The 19,769-nt window shown below is 39.8% G+C and overlaps 4 protein-coding genes across 5 annotated transcripts; 1 reads left to right on the forward strand and 3 right to left on the reverse strand.

The window, feature by feature from the left end:
• Window positions 1–2,961: 2,961 nt before the first annotated feature.
• LOC111796727 (dehydration-responsive element-binding protein 3) lies at window positions 2,962–4,046 on the reverse strand. Its single transcript, XM_023679470.2, has one exon. The coding sequence runs from the start codon at window positions 3,821–3,823 to the stop codon at window positions 3,245–3,247; it is 579 nt and encodes a 192-aa protein (XP_023535238.2). The 5' UTR covers window positions 3,824–4,046; the 3' UTR covers window positions 2,962–3,244.
• Window positions 4,047–5,482: 1,436 nt separating this feature from the next.
• Window positions 5,483–9,719, reverse strand: LOC111796725 (VAN3-binding protein-like). Its single transcript, XM_087124672.1, has 9 exons — window positions 9,476–9,719; window positions 9,128–9,396; window positions 8,643–8,708; window positions 8,439–8,507; window positions 7,343–7,715; window positions 7,085–7,252; window positions 6,944–6,993; window positions 6,034–6,091; window positions 5,483–5,948 (listed from the first exon to the last, which is right to left on the reverse strand). The coding sequence occupies exons 1-9, from the start codon at window positions 9,552–9,554 to the stop codon at window positions 5,752–5,754; spliced, it is 1,329 nt and encodes a 442-aa protein (XP_086980798.1). The 5' UTR covers window positions 9,555–9,719; the 3' UTR covers window positions 5,483–5,751.
• Window positions 9,720–12,084: 2,365 nt separating this feature from the next.
• LOC111797525 (putative beta-1,4-xylosyltransferase IRX9H) lies at window positions 12,085–15,782 on the reverse strand. 2 transcript variants are annotated; one of them, XM_087124675.1, is made up of 4 exons: window positions 14,113–15,782; window positions 13,037–13,286; window positions 12,693–12,884; window positions 12,085–12,562 (listed from the first exon to the last, which is right to left on the reverse strand). In XM_087124675.1, exons 1-3 carry the CDS (start codon window positions 14,973–14,975, stop codon window positions 12,714–12,716), a joined length of 1,284 nt encoding a protein of 427 aa, XP_086980801.1. In that variant the 5' UTR covers window positions 14,976–15,782; the 3' UTR covers window positions 12,085–12,562; window positions 12,693–12,713. The 2 variants fall into 2 exon arrangements, with proteins under 2 accessions (XP_086980801.1, XP_086980799.1); XM_087124673.1 differs by having other exon boundaries at window positions 12,085–12,567; window positions 14,113–15,770.
• A 567-nt stretch (window positions 15,783–16,349) lies between these two features.
• LOC111797179 (ARM repeat superfamily protein) lies at window positions 16,350–17,654 on the forward strand. The gene has a single exon (XM_023680119.2). It carries the CDS (start codon window positions 16,487–16,489, stop codon window positions 17,468–17,470), a length of 984 nt encoding a protein of 327 aa, XP_023535887.1. The 5' UTR covers window positions 16,350–16,486; the 3' UTR covers window positions 17,471–17,654.
• Window positions 17,655–19,769: the final 2,115 nt, after the last annotated feature.

Here is a 19,769-nt window from a genome sequence, read left to right on the forward strand (position 1 = left end):
TAACAAGACATAGGTTAATTATTAATTTTGTCACATTATAATGAAATTTAAACTTTATATTAAAAATATAAATTGTAAAATTACTTTTATTTATTTATTTATTTATTTCCAATGAGGATAGTAGTCATATTAAATACATGATGCCAGAACATCCAATTTTGCCAGCTCATCTACCTACGTGTCAATGTCAATAATGTGTCACATTTTAATTTTGTGAAGGAGAAAGCATTGGGGTTGGGGGTACAATGAATGGGATGGGAAAGGGGTTTTGATGAAATTGAAACATGTCCTTCTCAATATCACAAGAAATAGTCCCTAAACTCATAGTCTATGTCACCCCCACAACCAGATATATGTGCCATCAAATCACCCCTCAACTACTTTTCTCTAATTCCCAACTTCTCCTCGAATCGTATCCTTTCCTTTTTATCCGTCTCCCGCAATCGTACTCTTTTAGGAGTGGAACAACGATTGTGTGACACTTGTTCTAACTTAACGAATAAGTTAACTGTACAAAAAAATTGGACTACACAACCCCGACGTATAATAAGGTGGAGTCTTGAGTCATGTTTTGAGAGAAAATGTTTTATAAAACATGATCGAGAAAATTATTTGAAAACAAACCATTGTACAACTGATTGATGGTTTATCTTGCCAAGAAGGTATTGCTTCAGTCATTTGGGCCTTTGACAACCACTCTCTCGTGCTGGTTCTTAGGGTGTGTTTTTGGAGGGTCGAGGAGGGGTGTGATAAGGGGACTAGTAAGTTCTCATATAAAGAGAAGGTGGTAGGTCTCTTGATAATTGCATCGAAAACAAGTGGACAAGAGAGCTTACAACACTTAGAAGAAGACTTACAAGGTTATTGAGATAGATAACAAATATATATATGACTAGTTCCAAAAACTATAGCATATAAACAATAAGACCTTATAACCACATGCAATTTTGTACAACTAATATGAGTAATTAAATAATTAAGTAATGAATTATTGGCACCTAACTCTTTGTTGTTTAAATAAACGTGGTTACATTTTCATATTTCAATTAAACATTGGCATAAAAATTTGATGAAAAAAATAATACAAGTGTACGTAAAAGTTTATGGACAACAAGAATATAAAACATTATAAAAATATAAATAATAAAGGTCAAAAGGAGTAGATCAAAATGTTAATATAATCTAAATCTCCAAACATTTAAATATTAATCAAACTTTAATTCTTTATTAATAAACAAAACAAAGGTTATGCGAGACTTTGTCAATATTGGGTACAATATTTAATTATCCTTTTTTTACTTATAAAGTGCATCAGCAGCCGTAAATAAATTAATGAATTATATATGAACACGTGCTAAAATGATATATAATTATCCAAGGTATGTATGTTTCTATTTTCATACCACTAATTTAGAATTAATAGTTTTAATTTTTAAAAAATAATTAATTTTAAGTTGGCATTAATCATAATCATAAATAATTAGGCCATTAATTCGAAGATTGTCTAGTTGATCAATAATTTGAATGATTTAATGCAAAACTACATGATTTTGAGATTTTTTAAATAATTTAAAATTTTTCGAGCAATTTAATTAGGGTCGTTTAGTCTCAATAATCGAGTCTTCCCTAAGGATAGTGTTTCTTACTTATAAATCTATGATCTTCTTCTTAATCAGTCAATATAGAACTACTATATATCGTAATTTTCTTAATTATTTCTAACGGGAATTATTGAAAAATATTTATGTCGATAAATAAAGATCTCGGTGTCGATGGACATCTTTCTAGCATAGCAAAGAGATCTCTATTAAGCATTAAATAAAATACATAAAACAATTTATTATTAGGTCAATGATTTGTCATATTAATGGGTTTTCAAAAATAATTATTATATTAATTGAAAAATATTAAGCAATATATTTTCACTCATCGATTCAATTATTATTAGGTCAAAAAAAATAAATTAATCCGAAAAATTACAAAAATAGGCTAAAGAATGAATAAATGATGGTTTAATTTGTAAAATCCACGTGGAGCGATTAATTTTTTTTTTTTTTTTTAAAGGCAAGAACTTTTATTATTTTAAGCAGAGGACTGATGTGTTTGCCTCAATAAAGTGAAACCAAATACGAACAAAACCAAGGGGAAATCAAGCTGTGGTTAAAAAATAAAAATAAAAATAAAAAATAAATAAATAAAATAAAATAAAATAAAATGTCAAATGATTGTAGTTTACTGTTTTGATGTGTCCCATTTGTGGACTTGCTGGCCATAGATTTTCTTATTTATCGCTTGGAAAAATATTAGAATTAAGAAAAAAAATCACTAATTTATGAATATGGAACACTGTCTTAGTTGGTATGAGATCGCATGGGTGTCATTCACACACCACTCTACATCACCCAGATTACTAAACTAGTTGAATCGTACAATTGGGTTAACCCTGATATCTGTAGATGGCAATCGGAGTGAACGGAGAGTGGCCCAGTAATCTTCTCCATTTGGATGGTAAAAAACTAAAAGTAAAATCACGAGACCGAAACAAAACACTCTTTATAAAGAGGTTTGAAAACCTCTACCTAATAAATTGATTTTAAATTGTGAGACTGACATTGATACGTACTAAGCCAAAGTGGCTGGATGATCGAAAATATATTTTGGATGACGAAAGTGTATTGGTCTTAATTTGTATGAGAAAAGAACAAAAAAGGGTGCAAGAAACTAGAGGTTAGCTACCTGACAAGAGTGTAAACAGAACAAGACATCTGGGCGGGCACGCAAATTGAGTCAGTTATATGCCAAATTTGGATCCACCCAAAAATGATTACAAAATTCACCGTCGCCGTCGCCATCGCCGTCGTGGTGTGGTAATTGTAGATAAATTAAAAAAAGGATGAGGAAATTAGAAGAAATGTGTGGTGGAAGAACTGCACTGCAATGGTTGCATATAATTGCAATAAATAAGAGGGAAGAGGACCACATGGCAGTTAAGTGCATTAATGAAAGAAAAGAGAGAGATTTACACGAGATATTTCAACAACACTCCAACCAAACCCAAATATCACACTCCCAAATTGGTCAACAAACAGGGAAAAAAGGAAAAAAAGAACAAAAAAAGGGCTTCTTAATTAACCCGAAAGGAAAACTTTAATATCGATCAATCTAATTACGATAACATCAAACCGAAACCAAGAACATTTACAGGGTCTTACCAAAAAAAAAATTAAAAAAAGTTAGATTTTAATTAATAATCCCATAAGAAATTACTGTCCCCAATTCCCATCTCGTCGTCGTTGTTGTAGCTGCAATCGTCCATGGTTCGTAACCATGGGGGCGGGTAAACCCAGCCATCGGTGGAGTCCATGAGGACGAACTCGTTATTAAGGTAATTGGTGGTGAGACTAGGCAGCTTGACGATTTCGCTGAGCTCGTCGGAGTCGTCGGTGGAGTATTGAAAAGGGTCCATGTGGGCGGCCTTGGCAGCGGCGGCTTGAACGTCGCGAGGGGCGAAGGAGACAGGGCGGGGAAGGGAGTGAGCGAGTTCAGGGAAGTTGAGAATAGCGGAATTACCTTTGATGGACAAGGCAGCAACGTCGTGGGCTCTAGCGGCCATCTCTGGTGTGGGGAAGGTTCCTAACCAAATGCGGGATTTCTTGCGAGGCTCGCGGATTTCAGACACCCATTTGCCCCAAGCGCGCATTCTTACGCCGCGGTAGAGTGGGTGCTTGCTGGAATCACGAACGCGCTTGTTGTTGGGGTTGGATTGGGCGTTGGTGTCAGAGGAGGATGGTTGGGTGATTTGTGATGGTTGTGTTGCTGACATTGTGTTAGGCGTTGGGGGGCGTTGGGGCGAGGGAAGTGTTTGGTGAATCGATTGGGAAATGGGTCGTGGAAGGTCTTATAGTATAAAGGTGGAGAGAGGGGCACGAGAGAAATGGGTGTTTCTGATACTTGTTGCTTGGCCTAAGGTGCGTAGAGGGGGGGCGGTGGTCCCTTTCAACTCCCTATTTATTTTTGCTTCTTTACAGATACGCTCTTTTGCCATTTCCACAAATTATCTTACACCATCTATCATTTAAGACTCGTCTTCTTCTTCTTCTTCTTCGTCTTGAAACTCCCAATTTCACCATTCCTTTTCTCTCCATCCCATAACTTCATTTAACTCCTCTAGATTCTATTAGTTGTAGAGAGGAATGAAACATTATTTATAAGAGTGTGAAACATTTCTCTACCCCGACCATTTTAAAACCTTGAAGAGAATCTTGGAAGGAAAAACTCAAAGAGGACAATATGACCGTTACAAATGATATCAGAGCTAGACACTGAACAGTGTGCCAACGAGGACGCTGAGTCTCGAAAGGGAGGTGGATTGTGAGGTCCCATATTGATGGAAGAGGGGAACGAGTGTCAATGAAGATACTAGGCTACAAAGGAGGGTATCTGTTGGAGAGGGAAATGAAACATTTTTTACAAGGTGTATAAATTTCAAACTGCATATTAAAATCTTGAGGAGAAGCCCAAAAGGAAAAGTTTAAAGAGGACGAAAAGGAAAATCCAAAAAAGACATATCTGCTAACTATCGGTGGACTTGGGCCGTTATAGTAAGGAAACTAAACATTATTTCTATGAGTAAGAAACTTTTCGGGAAAACTAAAAGTAAATACACGAAAGCTTATATTCAAAATGGACAATATCATCACATGTTCCAATGAGATAAGGATCGATAGTTTGATTGTAACCTAATTTACAATCATAACGACCTAGCTTTAACTACTTGGTTCCTTAATTTGCTAGATGAAACCAAACATGGTAAAAGATTATAACTAATCTTACTTACCGAAAGATTAGTTATGGTTAACCTACAGTCCACAAATAATGTTAGCCTACATGCCATTGCCAACATAAAGCAATAGCTTTTACTAGGCAGTAAAGACGAATCAATTAGGTTCATCTTTTTGTACTGGTTGCAAGTACGTTTTACACCACGACAACTCCACCACTCTTTCTACAGTAAAAATTAAACGACGAAATTGACGTGATAACTGATACGTTAACATTATAACAGATACGTAAGAGTAACTATTTTATCTTGAAATATATTTTTATAATTAAATTTTATACATTATTAGCGGTTGGTATTGGGTTACGTGTGCACCATAAAGATTGGAGTTGTACGGGGTACAAAATATCATTTCAACCTCCCCATAAATTGGAGGTTTCCATAAGATTCATGAATCCGTACTAGTCCAAAACATAATATGTACACATACAAATTACACGTGTTCGTTGCCTAGAGCTACACATCAGCTACACATCATCATTCATCGTACCCAATGGCCTCTTTTTTGAACTTGGCTCCAACATCAACGGCCCATGTCTAGATGGGCCTTCAATTCTTAGGTCCATTATCATCTACACGTATGCTCAAGCCTCGAGCCACGTTTGAGAAAAATGTTTCAAAAAACGTGAACGAGAGAATACGTTGAACTTTAAAGAAAACAATGTTATAGGTTAAAAACGAATAAGTAACAACCACAACTTTGATAACATGTAACCTAATAACTATTCACATCCCTTATATTACATTTTGGGGCATTTTATCTCTGACGGTATAGATATGATTATGGTGACTGGTCATATACCCCGACCCAACAAGAATAGTAAAGGTCAATCTAACATGAAAGTAAGTAAAAGTTGTTTGGAACAGGTATGCGACCATACAAGCATGATTGAGGTCAAGAGTGGTCGGAATCATTTCAAGTGGGCACGAAAGTTGATCATATATTGAATCCCCTCAACCCACATCTGTTTTTCTCCTTTCCCACTGCATTCAAATTCTATTGTTCTATCTGTTGTTACAATGCCAAAGTAAGCCCTTGGCTCGCTATCCGTCTCCCTGTCCCGTCCGGGCCATGCCGTAACGTTGCAGTTCACACCCGAGATTACGCCTGAAACAGAAAATGGTTCATCAGTATACATGTTGTGTAGGCAACTGAGAAGATGATTTGTTCTTTGAGTGAAGCTTTGTCTTACATTTTTTGTTCTTTGTAAATGTTGCTGCCATATGCCTGCTTTTCAATTTTGCCACAACCTGTTGACATATATTCTACTTCTGAATACTTATTTCCAATTGCAAGATTAGCAGAGTATAAAGAAAAAAACTTGTCACGATCGCACTTTTCTCGGTGGTAAGCGAGTCAAGCCAATTAGCATTCGTGTACTAACTTAAATCCACCCCTAGTAGATATTTTCCTTTTTAGGTTTTCCCTTCCGGGCTTCCCCTCAAGGTTTTAAAAACGCATGGGGAGAGGTTTCCACACCCTTAGAAAGGATGCTTTGTTCTCCTCCCCAACTGATGTGGATCTCACAATCCACCCTCCTTCGGGGCCCAGTGTCCTCGCTGGCACTCGTTCCCTTCTCCAATTAATGTGGAACCCCCTAATCCACCCCTTTGGGGCCCAACGTCCTTGTTGGCACACTACCTCCTGTCCACCCTGGACTCAGCCTCCTCGCTGGTACGTCGCCCGGTGTCTGACTCAGATACCATTTGTAATAGCCCAAATCCACTATTAGTAGATATTGTCCTCTTTGAGGTTTCTCTTCCGGGGCTTCTCCTCAAAGTTCTAAAAACGCGTCTGTTAGGGAGAGGTTTCCACACCCTTATAAAGGATGCTATGTTCTCCCCCCAACCGATGTGGGATCTCACAATTCGCATCGCCTACGACCGGGCAACGTATGCTCAAGCCTCTGACCCCGTTTGAGAAGAAGGTTTTAGAAAACAAGGGCAGAGCGATTTTTGAAAGCGAGTTTGAAAGTAAAAATGAGAGAAGATTTCAAAAGCAACGTTATATAACTATAAACAAAAGGTAACACAACGACTTAAATAACATATAACTTTTCGGGTAGAGAGAATTTGACAGCTATCCACCATTTCCCGTCTTACCTGCCAATTTGAATTTATGTTGAAAGAAACTTGCTTCCAGTGGAGAACCCCTGTGACCACCATGTTTCTAGTCTCAGTGAGATAAACATCAGAATTTGACAATTTGAGACAAAACTCAAGTTAAAATGATCTAACCAATACCTTTCCTTGTGCGTTTGAGAAGCTCTCCTCCTCTGGAAACATGGTTGATTGCTATCAACATGTTTGATTCTTTCCCTTCTTCTTCAACTTTATCCTCACCCACTCCAAAGTTTGTGCCTCCCAACCCTTTTTCAAGCCTTGACCTTAAGGTTGCAGCTCCTCTTAAAGCTGCGTTAATAAAGAAACGTTTGAGAGTATTATGGATTTTGCTTCATCAGTTGTGAAAATTAGCTGATTATGAGGCTTTTTCCAAGCAACCTGTAGCTGCTCCTGCTGTTAGGGTCATGATATCTCCATTAGTTCTAGCATTGATTGCAGAGTTAACTACATTCAAGATATGTTCATGGCTAGCTCCCATTTCCTCTGCCATCTCTATGCAATGAGATGCGACAAGGGCAGCTGCAGAAGCCATGGCTGATGATGTCTTTGAAGGCCATTTGTGATTGCCCGATGATGTTTCACAAGATAAGAGTGATGCAATGAATGCTGCTACTGAAGCAGCAACACCTGCTACAGATACAGCTGCATGTAATTGAGCATTCTGTGATCTGATTTCCTGCTTCTTCCTCTCCTTTTGATCCTTCATCCACCTTCCCAATGTTTTATTACCTCTTAATATGCTCTTGTATAGCTGCATCAAAGGAACAAAAATTATGAATATGGTACTGTAACGGCCCAAGTCCATGTCCAAGTCCAAGTCCACCGTTAGCAGATATTGTCCTCTTTGGACTTTCTCTCCAGGGCTCCCTCTAAGGTTTTAAAATGCATCTACTATGGAGAGATATCCTCTTTAGGCTTTCCCTTAAGGTTTTAAAACGCGTCTACTAGGGGGTGTGTCTTCTTTGGGCCTTCCCCTAAAGTTTTAAAACGTGTCTACTAGAGAGAGGTGTCCTCTTTGAGCTTTCCCTTTAGGGCTTCCTCTTAAAGTTTTAAAACACGTCTACCAGGGAGAGGTGTCCTCTTTGGACTTTCTCTTCAGGGTTTTCCCTTAAGGTTTTAAAACGCATCTACTAGGGAAAGATGTCCTCTTTGGGCTTTCCCCTTAGGTTTTAAAACGCGTCTACTAGGGGGAGGTGTCCTCTTTGGGCTTTCCCTTAAAATTTTAAAACACGTCTCCCAAGGAGAGGTGTTCTTTTTGGGTTTTCCCTTAAGATTTTAAAACGTGTCTACTAAGGAGAGGTGTCCTCTTTGGGCTTTCCCTTTAGGTTTTAAAACGCGTCTACTAAAAAGAGGTTTTCACACCCTTACAAGAAAAACTTCGTTCCCCTCTCCGACCAATATGGGATCTCACGGGTATACTTTGCTTCTTCTTTCCATGTATGTGTAAGTATTTTGAAGTAAGAGTGAGACATACCCCATTTCCAAGTAGTTGCTGGTTGGAAAGGAAATCTGGGTTCAATGCTTGGTGAAGTAACAAAAGTTCCTACTCAAAAGAGAATGCATGTGCAATTCAGAGAGATACTCTGTACCAATATAACAAATAAGGCAGCAAAAACTAATTCGTGTTGGTGGTGTGTGTGCTCGAATATGGGCTGCAGCCAGCTTCAAATTAAAGTACCTTCATTTCTTCACTTCCTCTTGGTGAAGCTGGAGGACTATCTCCACTGGGTAAGCGTCGAAGTAGCTGTAACATTAAGCAGAATTAATCAAAAAAGGGAGGAGGATTTGACCCATTACGTATCGTTGTCAACCTCATGGTTTATAAAACGTGTTTGTTAGGGAGAGGTTTCCACATCCTTATAAGCAATGCTTCGTTCTCCTCTCCAACCGATGTGGGATCTTACAATCCACCTCCCTTGGAGGCTAGCGTCCTCACTGGCACGCCGCTTGGTGCTTAGCTCTGCTACCATTTGTAACGGCCCAAACCCACCGCTAACAGATATTGTCCGCTTTGACCCGTTACGTATCGTAATCAGTCTCACGATTTTTAAAACATGTCTGTTAATGAAAGATTTCCACACCCTTTTAAGGAATGCTTTGTTCCCCTCTCCAATTGGCGTGGGATCTACATTAAATATAAGAGAGGAGGAAGAGGTATCTCACTGGCTCACTCAAGACTGAAGAATTTGAATCATGTGCTTCAGCACTAAGAAACCCAATCACTGAGTTCTGAAGACGACTAGGAGTATCATGGGCAGTGGAAAGAGCCTTAGAGAGCTCTTTGGCAGACAGGCTCCAAGATCTGCCAAGAAATTCCATGGACTCAATTGGAGTTTCAGGTAGAACAAACGAACCCGGCAACCAATTTGCAGGGCTATTTTCATCTATGTTCTCCAGCCGAGTTGATGAACATCTAGCCAAACATGAACTCACTGAAACAGACAATAACGTTTAACCAAAATAATGAGTACAGTAATGTGAAGAGAAGTGACTATGGATGCATGGGCTTACTTTCACTGTCTGAGTTAAGAGAGATGACCATGACCAGTTGTTCCTTCAGTGAGCTCCTGAGGAAACAAGCGAGCCTCATTTGGGGTATTTAACAGAGAATTATGAAATAGAGGTATGGAGATTCTGTTACTTTATCGAGGAAAGTGAAAGCCAAAAAGAGTGCACGAATTCCACAAACATATATAAAAAGAAAGGACCCCATTACAAGGCCGATGGTGCATTTGTTTCTCAGCGGCTGTGTTCATGATTGCAATGGCTACTCATCTCTGTTCTTCATCGACTTTATCAGAAAGTAAAGTAACAAATCTTGAACAGAACTAAGCAAGCAAGTAGTAAAAAGAATGTCACCTTATTTTGCTAAAAGTTATGGCCTCTTTTTTTCATTCCCCGGAATAAACTCAGGTCCTGTCACAATTGTTTCTTTATTCACTCAAAAAACTAATGTAAAAGGCCTATGGACTTACGTCGAACAGTTGGCCTGCATTCGCAAAAAGAGCCTGAGATAGCTTAGATAAAGAGAACCGTATCCTCAACTTTTACTGCACACAAACATCTGATGATTGATTGATATACATTTATACCATATTCCCAACACCATATCCCACTTTTAACCAAAGCTTTTAAAGTGTGCAAAATTTAAAATGGTTAAAAAGGGTTACATAGTTTGCAATGCTATGCTGTTGCGAGATCCCACTTTTGGGGAAGTAGAATGAAACATTCTTTATAAGGATGGAAAATCTCTCTTTAGCAGACGCGTTTTAAAAACCTTGAGGGGAAGCTAGACACCGAACAATGTATTAGCGAGAAGGTTGAGCCCCAAAGGGAGTGGACATGAGGTGGTGTGCTAGCAAATACGTTGGCCTTGAAGGGAGGTGGATTGGGGTTCCAGCTTTTCCCGGATGAAATGATGACATCCCACATCAACAAAGCATTTTTTTTATAAAGGTGTTGAAATCTCTCACATCAACAAAGCATTTTTTTTATAAAGGTGTTGAAATCTCTCACATCAACAAAGCATTCTTTATAAGGGTGTGAAAACCTCTCACATCAACGAAACACTCGGGTGTGGAAATCTCTCACATCAACGGAACACTCTTTAAACTGTGCAAAATTTAAATGGTTAAAAAGGGTTATATAGTTTAGTTTGCAATACTGCTGTGAGATCCCACGTTTGGGGAGGAGAATGAAACATTCTTTATAAGGAAGGAAAACCTCTCCCTATCTGCGTTTTAAAAACCTTGAGAGGAAGCTAGACACTAGGCAATGTGTCGGCGAGGAGGTTGAGCCCTGAAGGGAGGTAGATTGGGGGTCTCACATTGATTAGAAAAAGGAACAAGCGCCAATGATGGCACTAGGCCCCGAAGGGGGTGGATTGTGAGATCCTACATCAACGAAACATTCTTTATAAGGGTATGGAAACCTCTCCCTAGCAGACACGTTTTAATATTGGCTAGCGGTGAACTTGGGGTATTAGGACAGTACCTTTAGGCTTGTCTAAGAGCCACCGGAATCGATAATATATGATAATGATGATCAATAATTACAATAATCATAATGATAATCCCAAGGATGGCAGACCCACCATTGGAAGACGCCATCTATGCCCTTTGCAACTTTCATAATTGCTGCTGTTATATATAATCATAGAAGCGGGACATAGAGCACTATCCCTACCACCTCCTGAATCTCACCCACTCAACAACAACAACAACCATTCATATTTCTTCATCAAATTGTTCATAAATTTCACAGAACAACATAAAGATTTGATCCTCACGCTTACATTTATTGAACTAAAAACAGCTACTAACAAAATAATTGGATGTTGATCCAAAGAACAGAACTGATTTAGTGGCACCATGTGGTTAGACCCATAATTTGAGGAAGGGGCAAAGGCAGAGTCAGTTGAAGCACAAGGATCATTATTAAAAGTGGCGAACAGCATTCATAGCATGTCAAGCCCAAACCCAAGCCACCGTTTTTCTTTTACCTTCATCTGTGGAAGCCTTACAGTGAATCTTAGATTTTGCTGTCGGAAAAGAGATTTTATACCCAAAACAACATCAACACCAAACCCCATTACTCCATACACCATTAAACAGACACCCAATTCAGTTTCAGCTTTGAGTTCTTCATAATATGGACACAAAACAGAGTAAGCATCATACAAGTCCCCCACAAATACTGAAAACAGAGCGAGGGTAGCTGATAGAAAGAACATAACCAAGAGGGAGGAGATGAGGAGCAGGAGAGTGAGTGCAATGAAGCAGCCATAGAGACAAGCAAGAGCTATCAGATCCAAACTGGGAACCATTGGATTGGTTCCTCCTGCAATCTTTTGGAACCCAGTTTGGTAATGGTTAAAAGTTGAGGAAAGGAATGAGGATGGAGTGAGGTGCACTTTATGCTATGCTTGGTGAAATGAACTAAAGAAGAGGGAACTGAGTTTGTAGTGGAGAATTTAATTGGATTGATTGCTGAGCAAGGCAAATCCTTGCTTGTTCTTGTTTGCCACAAAAGAGAGTAAGAGGAGAAGGAATCTAGTTTGGACCCATTTCTGAGAACACAGACTTCAATCAATCATGAACAAGATTATGAAATTTAAATCATAAAACTAAGAACCCATCAAATCAAATTGAATGATCTGTAAGTGTGTACAGTAGCAAGATCAAAGCAATCCAGTTTGACGCCTAAAAAAGTGATTCAAAATTGGTGACTTTTGGAATGAAAAAGAAATGAACACAAAAGCCAGTTCAAGGATGGTTTGGCAATTACAATCTCAGCAGCTGGGTCCTTCTGTACAATATGGAATCAACAAAAGTTGTTTATAAGAAAAGGAGATCAATATTTGAATGAAACTACAGGACTTCCCTCCGTAAGCTTTGCCATTTGGACAGAGTAAAAGCTTGCAGTAGCTACATAAAGTGAATGTTCAGTCAATATATTTGAAAAATGCTAGCAGTAAGCGCACCGTTCATATCGCTCACCAACAACGCCAAACAATCCGACGCAGGAGAAACAATTTGAAAAATAATGGTGGCCAATGGAAGGCCATCTGAGCTGATCGAGGGAGCGTGCTATTGTAGCCTTTTCTGGATGACACGAGGATAAACCATCAAAGTTATAACTCATATTGGTTTTGAATTGCAGACAATAGAACAAATCTTGAGTCTTTATGAAGTCCAAAAAAGCCAAAAAGAGAGCTTCAAGTACTCACCTTCCTTTCAGATCTTGAATCTCATGTAAGTGAAGCAGTGACGTCGAGAATGTTCTTCATGAACCATTTGTGAGGATAAACTGCACTTGACGGTTTAAAATTGACGTTCCAGACCATGATTCTCGAGCAGTCTTCCAGTAAACCTTCCATTTGGCTTTCGTCTTCCACAATTTGCTCGATGAAGTCGCTTGCCTAGAAGAACATATCCATCAGTTGCCAGTTTTTTAGGTGCTACATATATGAAAATTATGGAAGATTTGATCTACTTTTTTGTCATTTCTTATCCTCAAAGCAGTACAATTTCCAACTGGTTTTAGTATAAATGAACAGGAATAAAAACTAACTTGGAGGCCATCTCTGACGGTATCGAGCTGCCTAACAGGTTCTAAAGTGCGTCGACGCCATCTCTCTGGATCCCAGAGTATGGTGCTATTGAAAGCAAAGCCTGATATTTCAGCATGAAACCTACGAAGTCTCATACTTGACTCATATACGTGCCATCCAATTACAAGACTTCCATTGCAAATGGGGCCTTCCAGAATGGATCTACTAGCACCCCCTAAGAGTTTCGCCACTGGCCAAGTTCCGAATCGTCTACAAATGAAAGTTTTTAAATAAATGAACTAATGGTAAGAGATGCAATGACTACACATTAGCCTAACCAAAGAAAAAGCATGTTTAAGAGAAGATACAAACAGTTTGTAACAGGTACCAACAGAATATCTTCCTGTGTATGCAGAGAAAGAGAACAGCAATGTTGACTCCACACTTTTTGGGTTAAGGAACAAATTTGTTCTCTTTATTACGATGACGATCTTTGGAAAAAAGAGATCACAAGTTCATGCTTTTAACAGGAAATTGCGTAGATAAGAATGTGCTCGAAAAACATGCTATTCATAGGTAAGCAGGCAGCCCGTGCTGCTCATGTTTCATGATAAATGTTAATCTGACAGATCAGTACTATAACAGCCTAAGCCCGCCGCTAGCAGATATTGTCCTCTTTGGGCTTTCCCTTCAAGGGTTTTCCCTCGAGGTTTTAAAACGTGTCTGCTAGGGAGAGGTTTCCACACCCTTATAAAGAGTCGTTCCCCTCGTAACCGATGTAGGATCTCACAAGTACATTGAGAGTCAAAAAATATTCAAAGAGAAACCATGAGTTTGATATGATCTAGTTTCTTAGTATTATCTCGAGCACCGAGGACACAACGAAAAATACATGTACAAGAACGAGGCAACTGATGAGAAACTTTTATTAACATATCTTCCTTGAACCAGAAATCTCCCAACTTAATTGAATCAAAACTGAGAAGCAAAAAACTGTATGTACTAAGAGCCATTATAACATTTAGTCCATCCTCATTGGTGCATACTCAAACAAGGCAAGTATTTCATAAGCATTAAGAAATCATAGCAAAAATACCTGATCTCCCTCATCTGTTCGAATAGATCGACCAAATAGACGTTATTCTCATCTGCAAAGTAAACGATTCCATCAAGGCGGTGTGTTTCAATGTGAGACAGGGCTAGATTTCTTTGATGAACTCTTCCATCTCTCATATCAGTTAAGTTTCTAGTGCAAACAATATGCCTATACATAATCCCAGTACTCCTCAGTACAGCAGCTGTTTCGTCTGATTGGGAGAACATCTCCACAACTATCCATAGAAGAGGCGGTTGGACCAACTTTAACGTGTGTGCCAATCGATTAAGATAATAGGATTGGAGCGGATGAGCAGACGTCGGGGTCACAATAATCAGTAGCTTTCGAGGCTCTAATTCTCGAGCAATTACATGGCTATCCAAATGATCATAAGAAACGTTATTATACATTAGCACCTCTGATTGTGTGGGGCTACTCTTAGTGTTGGTGCTGCTAGAACTATTCTGAGGCACAGAATTCTCATCAGTGGAGATCCTATCAAACTGGAAAGCTTGATAGTCTGACATGACATTCATGGATAAGTTGGAAGATGCAAAAGGGGTAAATCCAGCAAGAAACCCAATAACAAAACACATAAAGAAATGGAACATAGCCCTCTTCCAAACTGGTACCTTTGATTTAGATTTGTCTATTGGTCTAGAAGACCTTGGTGAGTAGATACCAAGAGTGGCTGCTTGGGTCTTCAATGAGTTGAACAGGGAATCGTGCAGTCCAGTAGATTGAGGGTAGGTTTGAGGAGATAATGAAGACCTGGACAGGGGAGAACCTACTGAACTCGCTTCTCCATTCATGGAAGCTCCCGGTCGAGGAACAGGGGACAAGGTTCTTCTAATAGAAGCCATGAAAAGAGAAATCTCACAAACCCCAGATTCCCAATGACACTATTACCGACCAGAGCTCCAAATCTACACCGAGCTAAGCTTTCCCATTGCAGCTCATCCTAGTGAGCTCTCAGTGGCATGTCGGAGAGTTTGACCCATCCATCCAAGTTTCCCCAAATTACTGGAGACTTCAAATCCAAATCCAGACCAGACCCAAACGAACCCCAAGAACCTAGGAAACCAATGATTGGAACCGTATCAACAAGTTCCAAAATCCTCCCAACATTATCAAACAAACCCAGAAAGAAATACACAAGACACAAAAAACCCAAGTTCCAATACCTGAAACAAGAGGGTTTTAACACTGAAATGGCGATTAGTTCCTGCTGCAACTAAATGGGTCGCCGTATAACACGCAGATTACATAGACAATCGGGACACTGTCCCCAAATCTTCGCTGTAGAGCTGGATTTTAAAGCGGACTAGACCACCCAGTTGGATTGGAGCTCGTACTCAACTACTCTCTCACCTCTCTCATCCCCCAATAAGGAGATTCAGACATTGAATAAAAAATATATGGTTTTCTTTTGTGAGTTGGGTTCGCGTCAGCGCCGGTGCTGGACCAAAAACGAGATGCATAGGCACATATGGCTACAATTCAAAATGGGTAGTAGTAGATATGGAAACATGAAGCCTTGCCTGCTTCCCCCGAGTCCTCAGAAACCAATGGGTACCTTTGCTGCACCCATAAGCATAATTAACTCACTTTTGGGAATTAGTTACGAACTGATTTTATATTTTCCTTTTATTGTGATATGCAAATGGTATTATTTCTATAAATTCATAGCATCCTGGTTCTTTTATTATTGTTATTCCTCATTTAATAAGTTCTTGATGTTCTTATGAGCTCATAACACCCATCTTCAAAATGTCATCCCATCCATATTTTATTATATTTTGTGGAGAAATTTGCACATAGTACTGTTTTAATTTGATTAATAATGTGATCAACTAGTCGATTATAGTTTGTTAAATATTACTAGTCTCCTTTGTTAGTATTGATGTCGATATACAAGTAAAAATATTGATAGCAATTTTAATATTTTAATATTTTAATTTTTTTTTAATGTGCATCATAGCTTAGCGTTTTGACTTATTATATATAGTCATCAGTCTTACCGTTTTAAAACTGTTTGTTAATCCACCTCCTTGGGTGCCAGCGTCCTTGTTGGCACACTATCTCGTGAGATCCCACATCGGTTAGAGATGGGAACGAAACATTTATGATAAGAGTGCGTAAATCTCTCCCTACTAGACACGTTTTAAAATCGTGAGACCACCACGCCACATATTGGTAGAGAGCAAGCAATAATTGTGGGTGTGATGTGTTGTACCATAGTATCGCACTTTGTGAGACACTAAAAAGATAGAGAAAGAGTGAAGACATTATTAACCCATTTCAAAGCAACCCTTGGGGTTCAGGATCCTATTCATTTCCCCTCTGGTTTTTTTTCACCATTTTTGAAAACGCCATGAAAACTCACCAACCAAAGCTCAAAACTCAGCTTTTCTCTTGCGGATTCTTCGGCCACTGTACTCGCTCCGTCCTCAGCCCCACCGCCTCTCATTCCCCTTCGCTCCCTTCCCTTCCCTCCGCCTCCGACCAACCCCCACCCCACTCCCGCCGTCCACCGCTTCTCGATTCCGAATCCTCCTCCTCCTCCGCCTCCCAAAGCTTCACCCAATGGAGATTCCCACTTCCACATTCACCAATTTTCACCCAACACCCTTCAATTCCAGACCCACCTTCTACTTTCTCCATTCCTCCGCCACCATCCATCTCCGCAGCAACCCTTAAAGAAATCCTCCACCTCGCAGAGCTCCAACTCTGTTCCGCCTCAGACTCCGACCGTCTCGCCGCTCTCCAACTCCTCGAACGCTCCTTGGTTCCCGACCCATCTCTAGACCCAGACTGCACTCCCGAACTCATGCGCGGCATAATCGCAAATTTGAACACCAAAACAGGTTCCAAACCATCCACCAAAATCTTATTAGCCCTCTGCTTGGCAGAGAGTAACCGTCACATTGCGGTGGAGGCAGGGGCAGTCGGCGCAGTGATAGAGTCTCTGCCGGAGATGGAAGACCCCGCGGCAGAACGAGCACTCGCGTCGCTCGAACTTATGTGTACGGTGCCTGAGGGAGCGGCAGAGGTGAGGGCCCACGCGCTCTCTGTGCCAGCGATGGTGATGATGATGGGAAGAATGGCAGCCAGAGGGAAGGAGTCGGCCATAAGTGTGCTTGGGGTTATTTTCGACAATGGGGTCTCGCCGGAAGCCGAGTCCGCGGTAACAGCGCCGCCGGAGGAGGTGGCGCGTGCTGTCGTGTTGGCGCTGCAGGGAGATAGTAGTGCAAGGGGGAGGAGAAAAGGGGCGAGGCTTCTGAAGGCACTGGAAGAGCAGCAAGAGGGCTCCTCCACCGCAGGTGTAGATCCGGCGACGGTGGTCGGCCGGAGTTAAGCAATCCATAATCGGAGATGAGAGATTTATAAATTGGTTTGATGAGTGATTAGAATCGTGTGAAGTTTGATGAGTCAGCGGCTGTTCTTCTGTGTTGTCTATTACATTGCAAAAAGTTAATCCTAGGTTTAAGGTTATGTGTTTTAATATTATTTTATAAATCACATTAAAAACTTTGTTCTAATTTGTTTATTCATAAATTACTCATCACTTATAATGTAATTATACCCAACAACACCATAAACTTAGAAATTGTATAAATATATCTGCAAATATTAAGTAATACTACACTATGGTTGGTATATAGTTCCAAAGATTCAAGGTATATAACGGTAATTTGTGAGATACCACACCTTTTCCTAGTAGACGTGTTTTAAATTCGTGACGTTGATGACGATACGTAATGGGCCAAAACAAACAATATTTGCTCGTAGTGGTCTCGAGAAACTGATGGCGGTACGTAACGGGTCAAAATGAATAATGGCCCCACCGGGGGTGGATTTTTAAAATCGTGAGGCTGATGGTGATACGTAATGAGCCAAAACAGGCAATATCTGTTAGGGTGGTCTCGAGGACGCTAGACCCCTAAGGACGTGGATTTTTAAAACCGTGAAGCTGATGGTGATACGTAATGACCTAAAATCGATAATATCTGTTAGCAGTAGTCTCGAGGATGCTGGACCCCAGGGAGGTGGATTTTTAAAACTGTGAGGCTGATGATGATACGTAACGGACCAAAACAGACAACATTTGCTAGTGGTGGTCTCGAGGACGCTAGACCCCAGGGAGGTGGATTTTTAAAATCGTGAGCTTGATGGGGCGATACATAACGAGCCAAAATGGATAGTGGGCCTACAGAGGGTAGATTTTTAAAATCGTGAGGTTGATAGTGATACGTAACAGGCCAAAACAGACAATATCTGCTAGCAGTGGGCTCGAGGACATTGAGCACCCAAGGGGTAGATTGTGAGGATCCCACACCGATTGAAGAAAGGAACGAAACATTCCTTATAAGATGTACAAATCTCTCCCTAGTAGACACATTATAAAACTGTGAGGCTGACAACGATACGTAACGGGCCAAAACAGACAATATCTACTAGTAGTAACCTAGAGTTGGTACATAATCAAAGTGAACAATATAATAATATGAAGATGTTCTTGGTTCCTATCACGGTATTCGAATGACTTGACTTTCAAACTTTCAAAACCTTCCTGAATACAGTCCTTTAAAAAGTTGGAAATGTGGTGTATGCACATGTTCTACCTATTGTTTCTCACAAATAATAAGTACTTAAAAACACGACAAAAGAAAGGACAGAATCTAAACAAATATCATATAAATCTAACAAACAAGTTCAAAATACAATTAAAACATGCAATTAAGCTTAGAATATTGAGCAATTAAATGGGTATTAAAAGGGCTGGCAAAGCAGCAATGTGTGGGGCTGTGGTGGGGCTGTGGTGGGGCTGCGAGGGGCAAGGGTGTGCGTGATGCCTTGCTGTGTTTGAGCTGAGAGAGGCTGACATTTGGCTCTTCCCCTCTGTACCCTTATTTTGTTTTGGTTCATTTTTTGAAATGCCCATACTCTCATATTCACCTTATAAATTCCACCTTCTTCATCATTCATGGCCCTACATAAATTTACCCCCTACTCATTATGGGCAGTCACACCCACATTTCCCCCAACCTTCCCTAAATTAGGAGAATCCTATCTTTGAAGGGACATTATTTACTCATTGCTTTCATTCCCATTCCAATACAATCTTCTAACAAACCATCCAAACATAATCTCGAGTATGATCGATTCTACTTAACCCTCGTGAAGTATACGTTTAATTCAGTGGGTCAGTCGTTGAAACTAGTATGGTATTAATTGGGTGACTTTCTAATGATTTTTCTATAACATCTGTTAAAACCATTTAGATTCCAAAGAGTAGCTTGTCTGAAACCAAATTTTGCAAAGAAATAGCCCAGTTCTTTCTCCAGAAGATATGGAAAAGAAAGATGATTTGAATAGTTGACCCAGCTCCTTGTTGTTTGAAGGAGCTCAATTGGTATTTTTTTCACGAAAAGGAAGAGATCACTAAGAATTCGAATAGCGGTCCCGAATTCAAGTTGATTATCTTTTGCCTCTTCCGCAGAGAAAGACGATCAAACAATTCTCAATCATGGTCTTTGTGGATCTGATCATCCATATAATATACAAAAAGAAACCCTAATTTTGATCTTTAAAGGCGTGGAAAAACTTGAACAACTCGGAAGTAGTACGGAGTTTGGAGAGTTTCTACATGAAAT

Source organism: Cucurbita pepo, chromosome 6 (genome assembly GCF_057944985.1).
Source record: "Cucurbita pepo subsp. pepo isolate OVF chromosome 6, ASM5794498v1, whole genome shotgun sequence".
In the NCBI taxonomy this organism is placed as follows: Eukaryota; Viridiplantae; Streptophyta; class Magnoliopsida; order Cucurbitales; family Cucurbitaceae; genus Cucurbita; species Cucurbita pepo.

Coding starts and splice junctions, on each gene's coding strand:
- LOC111796727 (XM_023679470.2), bottom strand. CDS start 3,823: ATGTCAGCAACACAACCATCACAAATCACCCAACCATCCTCCTCTGAC.
- LOC111796725 (XM_087124672.1), bottom strand. CDS start 9,554: ATGAGGCTCGCTTGTTTCCTCAGGAGCTCACTGAAGGAACAACTGGTC. Junction 9,397..9,475: donor TCTTAACTCAGACAGTGAAA/GTAAGCCCATGC, acceptor TGTCTGTTTCAG/TGAGTTCATGTTTGGCTAGA. Junction 8,508..8,642: donor GAGGAAGTGAAGAAATGAAG/GTACTTTAATTT, acceptor TCTTTTGAGTAG/GAACTTTTGTTACTTCACCA.
- LOC111797525 (XM_087124675.1), bottom strand. CDS start 14,975: ATGGCTTCTATTAGAAGAACCTTGTCCCCTGTTCCTCGACCGGGAGCT. Junction 13,287..14,112: donor GAACAGATGAGGGAGATCAG/GTATTTTTGCTA, acceptor TTTCATTTGTAG/ACGATTCGGAACTTGGCCAG. Junction 12,885..13,036: donor CCGTCAGAGATGGCCTCCAA/GTTAGTTTTTAT, acceptor ATGTTCTTCTAG/GCAAGCGACTTCATCGAGCA.
- LOC111797179 (XM_023680119.2), top strand. CDS start 16,487: ATGAAAACTCACCAACCAAAGCTCAAAACTCAGCTTTTCTCTTGCGGA.